General features: G+C 32.6%; 2 protein-coding genes across 2 annotated transcripts in view; one reads left to right on the top strand and one right to left on the bottom strand.

Annotated features, from left to right (window-relative positions):
* LOC107024406 (protein NUCLEAR FUSION DEFECTIVE 4-like) overlaps positions 1–3,474 on the top strand; it is a 4,888-nt gene extending 1,414 nt beyond the window's left edge. Inside the window, exons 2-3 of the mRNA XM_015225388.2 lie at positions 1,216–2,105; positions 2,757–3,474. Of these exons, the coding sequence (XP_015080874.1) occupies positions 1,216–2,105; positions 2,757–3,222 (1,356 nt within the window). The 3' untranslated portion in view covers positions 3,223–3,474. The remainder of the gene's footprint in view (positions 1–1,215; positions 2,106–2,756) is intronic.
* Positions 3,475–4,583: 1,109 nt separating this feature from the next.
* On the bottom strand, positions 4,584–5,745 carry LOC107024137. Its single transcript, XM_015225042.2, has one exon. The coding sequence runs from the start codon at positions 5,606–5,608 to the stop codon at positions 4,841–4,843; it is 768 nt and encodes a 255-aa protein (XP_015080528.1). The 5' UTR covers positions 5,609–5,745; the 3' UTR covers positions 4,584–4,840.
* Positions 5,746–9,586: the final 3,841 nt, after the last annotated feature.

Here is a 9,586-nt window from a genome sequence, read left to right on the forward strand (position 1 = left end):
GTGCTTGAGAGATAGTTTGTTCCCGCTGTCAACATGTACTAGGTAACTTTATCCATCAAGATTAGAATGGATGAGAAGTAATACATAGTATTTTTGTCTCGGAGTTTGAATTTGAGACCTCATGATGCTCAAACCACTTTGTTGACATTATGTCACACCCTTGGCTACTAGTGAAATCCAATTTCCTGCTAAGATAGGGTAAGGATTTTGTACACACTACCCTCCGAATATCTCACTTGTGGGATTACACGGGGTATATTGTTGTAATGTAATCCAATTTTGTTGGGAAGAGATTGATTTGGTGCATCTCTAAGTGGCATATGTTTGGTTGTAAATCAAAGAGATCATTATTAGTACGCAAATTTCAGAAAGATCAGTTATTATAAGTAATGATTCTCCAAAATTGATCGATGCATGTTGTGGTAGCTGAAGGAATTGCAAAATTGTGCTTTGCACCATGACTTTCAGGTTTGAGAATGGTGTCTGAATAAGTTTTGTGAAATCTTAGCAACTTCCTACCTATAATTAGTTTTCTGTAAGTAGACCTATTTACTCCGGTTCATCTATCTGGATTATGCTTGATATGAAAGAAAATTAGCTTAAGTTTCTTACTTGGAATTGTCCAATACATTTCAATTTGTTGGTCTGGTTTTGACTCGACATGAAGTTTAAGAAAGTAAAGAAGATTTTTGGATCGTGCTGTCTTAAACTGAAGATAGGTAGAATTTACCAAAATCCGTGGACTTAAACATTGCCACATGGAAAGTTAGAACTAAAGAATTGCCAAAAAAGGAAAGCGGCACTTTTTGACAATGGAGGGAATATTACATTTCATGAAGCAAATGGTGCTTGACCACTGCTAACAATTAAGAAAATGTCCCAGCTGGTATCTTTTATTTTTATTCTTCTTAGAAGCTGAATCCTTTTTCTCTGATCTTGTTTTTTCTGCTTGGATTGATACACCTGTCACCTTTGTCGATTGAGGCTCAGCCAGTAACACCGATTACCATGGTTTAATTTATAGAACTGTTCCATGTTGTCTTTTAAGTTGTTCACTGCTGCTTGGTTAAGTTGTACCCTCTGATGCTCAATAATCGTTTTCGGGTTTAAAAATTTCCTACTGTTTCCATTCATTATTTCCTGAATCCTCTCATTGACACTACTTATGGTTTCAAGAGTTAATGTAATTGTGTACTGTACTTCATGGTTTGACAGTTATGGATTGCACTCTGTGTGGCCACGAATAGTAGTGCTTGGTTCAGCACAACTGTGCTTGTGACTAATATGAGAAACTTTCCTCTAAGTCGAGGCACGGTTGCTGGGATTCTTAAAGGCTATGGAGGGCTCAGTGCTGCAGTGTATACAGAAGTCTACAGTGCATTGCTTCGCAATTCTTCATCTAAGCTCTTGCTGTTCCTTGCACTAGGGGTTCCTGCTTTAAGTTTGTTAATGATGTACTTTATTAGGCCTTGTACACCATCTTTAGGCGAAGATTCTTCAGAATCATACCACTTTTTGTTTGTCCAAGTAGCTAGTATTGTTCTCGGTATCTATGTATTAACAACAACAATTTTGGAAGATGTGTTTTCTTTAAATGTCTTAGTTTCTTACACTTTTCTCATTCTCATGGTGGTCCTTCTAATGGCTCCACTAGCCATTCCTGTGAAGATGACTTTTTATCCCTCCAACCGCGGCAAGCTGGGCGTGTCCGATGTATCAGTCCAAGACAATAGCAGTGCAGAGAACTCAAAACCCTTGTTAACACCATTATCATCATCAGCAAACCTAGGAAGTTTTCAAGAGGGAGATGAAATCTCTGAAGTGGATATGCTTCTGGCTGAGGGGGAAGGTGCAATAAAGAAAAAGAGGAGGCCAAGAAGAGGTGAAGATTTCAAGTTCACTGAAGCTATGGTCAAGGCAGATTTCTGGCTTTTGTTTTTGGTTTATTTTTTCGGTGTGGGTTCTGGCGTTACTGTTCTCAATAATCTGGCGCAAATCGGAATAGCTCAAGGGCTTCATGATACAAAGATCCTGCTATCCCTCTTCAGCTTCTGCAACTTTGTTGGTCGTCTTGGTGGAGGAGTTATTTCAGAATATTTTGTCAGGTGTGATCCTTCAACCTCTTAGTTAATATTTGTATTAATCCCCTCTTGTTGCCCCCGAGTCTCAATTTCAAATGGCAAAGGTTGAGGGGTTTGTGACATAGGGTCACAGGTTTGAGCCTTACACCATGCGAATCTGGTATTAAGTGAAAAGGGCAGCCCCGCTGCACTAAGCTCCCGCTATGTGCGGGGTCCAGGGAAGGTCTGGACTACAAGGGTCTATTTTACTAGGCTTACGCTGCATTTCTACAAAAGGTTTTTTCCACTGCTTGAACCCAATACTCATGACATCCTGGTCACATGGCAACAACTTTACCAACTACACCGAGGCGATTAATCCCTCTTGTTTGACTGAATTATTTTCAACCAATGAAAATAAAAAAGAAAGGAAATGATGATAGGTGGTTACTTCGCTTAAAACTTAGCCCAAATTAGTTATTGCTACTGTTAACTTTATGCTTTTGTCAATAAATTTGAAAGGACAACATCTTTTATCCAAGCATCTCCCACAGGATAATCAAAAGCAATTTATGGATGAGGTAACTTATTGAAGATGCTTGAAATGATTAAGTAGGCTGCTTGTTTCAGTTATAGTGTTTCATTGTTGTAATACTAGCACCGATCTAATTGCTTCTTGTTTGATTTGCAACACAGGTTAAAAGCAGTGCCTAGAACAGTTTGGATGACATGTACGCAAGTAGTAATGATCATTACCTACCTTCTGTTTGCTTCTGCACTTAATGGTACCTTATACGCCGCGACAGCATTACTAGGAGTCTGCTATGGTGTTCAATTTACAACGATGGTCCCAACAGCCTCTGAGTTGTTTGGTCTCAAGCATTTTGGTATAATTTTCAATTTTATGTCGCTAGGGAACCCCTTAGGTGCTTATCTCTTCTCCGGTCTCCTTGCTGGGTATCTCTATGATAATGAGGCAGCGAAGCAGCATTCTGCTACTTGCTTGGGTCCTGATTGTTTTAGAGTCACCTTCCTAATTCTGGCTGGAGTATGTGGTCTCGGCACAGTGCTTAGTATTGTTCTTACCATGAGAATAAGACCTGTTTATCAAATGCTTTATGCTGGAGGATCCTTTCGGCTACCTCAAAGTTCAAGTCATTGAGGTATCTTGAAAAAGCTTAACCCACGTCATGTGCTAATGTTATAAAGGGAAGCACATTCATCAGTAATCGCCTGTGAGTTCAAATTTCGGATAGTATGATATTTACGATAATTGTTGTCATTTGTATGATATGTTTGAAAATTTTAGCTTTGTTAGGGTGTGTCCACAATGTAGCATCTTACACATAGATGCGTAAACTACTGTAACACTTGATACATCAAGTTATAAAGCATCTACTTTGTTTCCACTCCATCCCCAAATGGTTATACAATCTTTGTATCATTTCCCCCTTAAGACTTACATCTAAATGCTATGAAAACTGTTCCGATGATACAATACATTACATCAGGCATATGCTTCAAAGGTAACTGGGAGTATAGTTTCTGATGTTCTCGATAGCTAGAAAAAGGATGGAACTAGACTGATAACTGAAGAATATACTACTCCAGTTATCAGAACTAATCTGAGATTTAGTTATCAACAGATCAAAGGAAGCATTACTACAGAAGCATATTTATGTAGATGAGTTGATCTTATACACCATTTGTATTTTAATTCAATAAAGTCTATAGTTATGTTTATGATTTGAATTGCTTTATGTGATTTTACTTCAATTCTCAGCTACCATTGGAACAATTTCAAGTTCTGTGATTACCAAATTCTAATGGCCTATCCTTATGGATAAAGCTCAGTTCTGGTAAGTTTTGGTGCCTTTGGAATGACATGAAATCTGTCTTTTTTCAGTATCAAATAAGTTTTCCATGTGAAGGTCGTTATCAAGTCCCGCCATCATTCTAACTCTTTTGTAGAATAAACTCGCAGGAAGATCCCTTTCACTATGCATGTAGTTTACCCTGAAATCATGCTGGTTCTGGGGTCCTGCTGTTTATCTTTAATGTCTTTCATCGATTGGAAAACTCGAACTTGATCATATATATACATATTGCTTAACATTACATGAGTGAAGAAGAAAAGGAATTAGCATAGCCTTCACTTGAAAGATGCTAATGGAAATGGAATGATACCCAAAGTAACCTTTAAAGTGTTGATGGATTAACTAGAATTCTTTCTGTTAGTCTTTTATTGCATATATACTTGTAGTTGATTGAGCTTTCTATTTGGTAGCTCTGTATTGCTCTTTGTTTCTTTTTAGTATGCTTTCTTTGACATTTTTTCTTGGCTTCTATTCTTTTCTCGAACTACTTTGTAATTTTTTTACTTGAGTCGAGGGTATATTGGAAACAGGTCTATCGGAATCACAAGGAAGGGGTAAGGTCCGCGTACACTCCAAACTCCCTTGACCCCACTTGTGAGATTACACTGTGTATGTTGTTGCGTTGATCTCTTGGGAAGATTCAGGATACTAGATCTTAAAAATTCATTTTTCTGTTCAATATGAACCAACCATCATACATATTTGATATTAAAGTTCAAGACTTTCAAGTACACAAATGCAGAGAAAAAGGTTACAACAGAACAAGGATTTGTTGAGACAGCAAACCCCATGCTTGTGTGCCATATACCTTTAAAATGCACTCTTTACTAAACTAGGTGATTGTGGAGGTAGGATTCTTTAATTTGCAGCAAGTCTTACAAGATGAAAGCTTCATATGAGTTGTCAAGTGGGCTTCATATCTTGAAACATTAAAGACCACTGTGAGTAGATAACTCCATCATCAGGTATCATTTCTTGATTATAGTGATTAAGTCTTGGGCTATTATAGCCCATTGCATCCAATGGTCCAGATTTATTGATTCTGCTTGGATAAACAGCACTGTCTTTGTATCTTCTGTCCAATGGACCAGACTTCATTGGACTTCTATTAGGGTACATCAACTTTTCTTGAAGTACTCTCCCATCTAGAGGGCCTGAGGCACTCAGATTTCTGTTGGTGGCCATAAATTTGTCTTGCATTCTTCTGTCTAGTGGTCCTGAGTTCATTATCATGCTTCTTGTTGTGACTATGGCTTTCTCTTCCTTCGAGCTCTCGAGCTTCCTTAGTGCTCCGGTCCATTGTGTTCGATAAGGTTTGAGCTCGGAGAGAGCTAGACGAGTTGAAACTCGGTGGATACTGAGCTTGCTCAAGTTCTTGGCAAGTAGCTTCTTGGTTTTGTTTATTGCCAAAACAAGTCTTGAAAGACCATTTGATGATGAACTTGTTCCTCCTCCTCCGATTCCGCCTCCGCCTTCCTTTCGAGCCAATTTGAGAATCTCTAACCTATGTTTGGCTACAATTATCCCCATACTTTGAAGGAACTCATGATTGAAGTAAATCAAGTCCTCCTTTTGAAGCTCATTTCTACTAAAAACAAGACCATACTCATAGATAAGTTCTTGATTAAGGCTAGTCTTGGATAACCAAGAATACCAATCCATGTTCTTCATGTTTGCTAGTAAGTTATGTAACTAATAAGACATATATTAGATATATTATGCAATTTGAAACCCCACCTAAAAGAAAAAAGGGGGAAAATAAAGCTCACTTGTGTCTATCCCCACTAAATAGATAGGGGGAGGAAGGTGGAAAAGGTCCAGAGCAAGTAAATGAGTTTGAAAAGGAAACCAAAATATGGGGTGAGTCACTGTAACAAAAATGACCATTAGCGATATTTAATTCTTAATTGTCGCTAAATATGTATTTTTAGCGGCAAATGTCACTCTTTGTATATGTTCCTAAAGCTTTTAGCGACAATGTCGATAAAGACTTTAACACTCTTTATTAGTGTCAATATTTAATACCGATAAAAGTTATTTTTGTTGTAGTGTGTAAAGATGATAGGTAGCTAAATAAAGAGTCATAAAAATTCATTAGGTTGTTGGTTTGCTTGAAAATTAGGTAGTTAGACCTCATTGAAATTGGTTTTAATATAGTTTTAAATTCAATTATAAAATCACCTATTTTTCTCAAGAGAATTTATTTCATTTGTATCCTATCTCATCTACTTTTTTTCTTTTACTTGCATTTCATACACAAGTAGACATAAACTTGCCAAAACTTAGATATCATGGAAAACTTGACATGTATTGTATATGACCTAATACGTCAGTGAAGTGATAAATTTTTCTTTAACAGATCAGTGTTTAACTTTCGCCAGAGACAAAACGCTACTTCATTTCTTCTCATCTAACGAAGTTTTGATATGTTAGTGTGTACGCAAACTGACTTATACGCTACGTTTTATCGATGGGAAAATTTTTCAATTGGACATATCTAGAATTTGTACTATAGTGTTATTGATGGGAAATTGCTAAGTGCTAACAACCACATGCCCCTATACCTACAAAGGTGTTGTTTTATTGAAAAGGGCAAGTAATTACTACTCACATGGCCAACCCTCACAAGCAAAATACACTAGCTTGATTAAGACATTTTACACCTTTTCTTCTTCTTTTGGAACAAAAAAAAAACTTTTTCCTAATGTTTGGTTTAAAATTTAATAATGAATCTTGTTTTTTGAGAAAAAAAATGATTTTCTTTTTATATTTTAATAAATAAATGTAATAAAACAATCAAGTTAGGATCCATATCAAATCAGTACATTTACATATATATATTTTTAATTTCTTATCATGGTTGACAATATATATCATATATTACTAAAAGCATGAACAAAAAAGTTGAAAGTTGAATTACGGTTTTACCCCTTCTATAAATTAAATTGTTATAAAATATTTCAATATTTGATTGTATAAATTTAATTAAATGTTAATGACTTTTCAACTTTCTAAGATTAATTCCTAATTAAATATCTAATTTATTGATATTTATCATCTATAATCTATATGTATATAATAATTATTTTTTTTAAAAAAAAATCTTTACCTAATTTTCTTTACTTTTCCTCTTCTTATAACTTTTTCCTTAACCCCTCTCATGAATAATATAATTGATGTGGATAAAGTATTATCCTTTATGATAAATAACGAAATTTAATAATTTAAAGGGTGCAAATCTACAAAATGGAAACACACATTGATAATGTCCTCTTAATTATTATTAAAGAATGACTCTAGCTTCACAAATTTAAATTCATTGATGCTTAATTACATGATAAGAACTTTAGTTGTTCTTTCTACATGATTTGCTAACTTTAATTTTTTTCATATTCTTCATTTATTTATTATTATTTTCTAATTACTTATTCAACTTTTATACTCTTAGTATTCATAACTCTCATCTTTTCATATTCATAACCTCCAAATATTTAAACTAAAATTTTAAGATATCTTTTGATATTCCTTCAATTCTATTTATATAAATTCAACTTTTTTATCTCATGAAATCCCTACCAAGATTATTAGGCTATTATTTTTTTTCTATAGTAAAAGTAGATGATGAAGACTCTTGAATTTTGATAGGATATGAAAGGAGTCAATAAGAACTCAAAGAGTTATGTACTCATTTTGTACTTATTTTTTCATCTATATATACATCAATCTTATAAGAATAATGTCTATATTGTATTTTTTCTTAAATATTCTGTTTCTTTTTGTCTTTTTTTCTCTCTGTTAGACTTCTTAATTAGTTTTCTATGAATGTTTTATTGCCGTAAGTCTTTATTCTTATTTGTAATTGTTACATTTTATTATTCATTACAATTTACATATATATTTCCATAAAATTTTAGTCATTCTAACATATCTATAAAAATTCACATGAAACATATGTGCGAAGCACGTGCTCAGAAACTAGTATTATTATAAGAGGGAACAAAAAAAGTTAAAAGTTGAATTACAATTTTATCTTTACTATAAGTTAAAATGTTATATAGCATTTAGTTATTTAGTTTAAATGTTAAATTGTATCATTTTAATAAAAATGTAGATGACTTTTGCATTTCCTTAAATTAATTCTTAATTAAAATATAAGGAAATAATTAAATGTTTGGAATGTGAAAAGATATATTTTAATTGTACATGTATATCCTAGAATAATTACTGGCATATGAAAATAGTGACCCCATTTATTCGATTAATGCCACTGATTCTATTTATTTGATTTATTATTACTAAGATATTTAAAGTGTGTTATTATATATGAATGAATTAGTAATAAATTATTGAGATGACTTGTAATTGCCTCAATTTATTACTAATTACAATGACTTGTTTTTTTCATCTTTTTAATTATTCATTCAAACTAGACTAGATTTCAAGTTCAAAGCAATAATTATTAGTGGTAATGTTAATTCTCTTATTAAGTCTAACTATGATTTGTATTTTTCATCTTTCCATCTATCCATATATTAAAGACTATTTTAGAACTGAAAAACATTAGAATTTAAACAGACATTTTTATTACTATTTAAGAACTAGGTGATAACCATTGAAAAATGAAAGATATTGTCATTCAACTAATAATAAAAAAACTATTCCATCTATGATAGGCAAAAAAGACATGAAAAAATAGAATACATGAGGTGGGGAGAAGAACTTGAAGACTTCTTTTTAGACATGCCTAAGTCCCCATATCTCTTTCGATATATATTCTCCATCACGAAGATTATTGTTGTTTCTAATTTCTTTTGCATTTTTAATAAACTCATTGTGGTGTTGTAATCTTTTAGCTATTATTATGAGCTTTTGAAATAGATGTATATATGAAGTTCAGTGTTTAAATTATATATCTGTCAGTTTTATATTTTAAATGTAATTGCTTTTAATCTTGTATAATTTTGATATTACTGTCTTTTAATTTTAGAACCTTAAATAATATAAATATTTCACTCTATCTTTTCTCATTAATAAGTGTGCATGTATTTTTAATATCCATTTATGGCTATAAAAAGGTTATCATTGATAATTAGATCATAAAAAAAGAGTTATACAAAGTTAAAGGAGACTATATTATATTAATCAATTTCACATACTTTTTGCTTGATGCCAAATGCGCAATCCCTTTTTTATTTATTTTTGTTGATACATGAAATATAATTGATAAAATTAATATTGTTGATTTAAACATTTTCTATTTAATAGCACAATTTTATATTATATAACAATAGTAAAATATAAACGTGCAACGCACGTTATCAGAAACTAGTATATATATATATATATATATATATCATATACCTAAGAGGAGCTAGTGTTTGAATTTGACATCTAACCATAATGTTGATTATTTTTGGGTCATTTATGGGTCCATTAAAACCTTTTTTTTAATAGCTTTTGAAGTGAGATCCCATGCAATTTTTTATAAAAATATTTATATATAACATTAACAATTTATTTGTTGTTATAAATGTTAGGCAACCAAATATGCTCACAAAAATATAGCACTTTAAATTCTAACTTTTCAATATGGGTAGGGGTAGTTGGAAAAAATATTTATTAGTTTGCCCTTTGCCCTTTTTTTAAATA

Source organism: Solanum pennellii, chromosome 7, assembly GCF_001406875.1.
Source record: "Solanum pennellii chromosome 7, SPENNV200".
NCBI classification, from domain to species: domain Eukaryota; kingdom Viridiplantae; phylum Streptophyta; class Magnoliopsida; order Solanales; family Solanaceae; genus Solanum; species Solanum pennellii.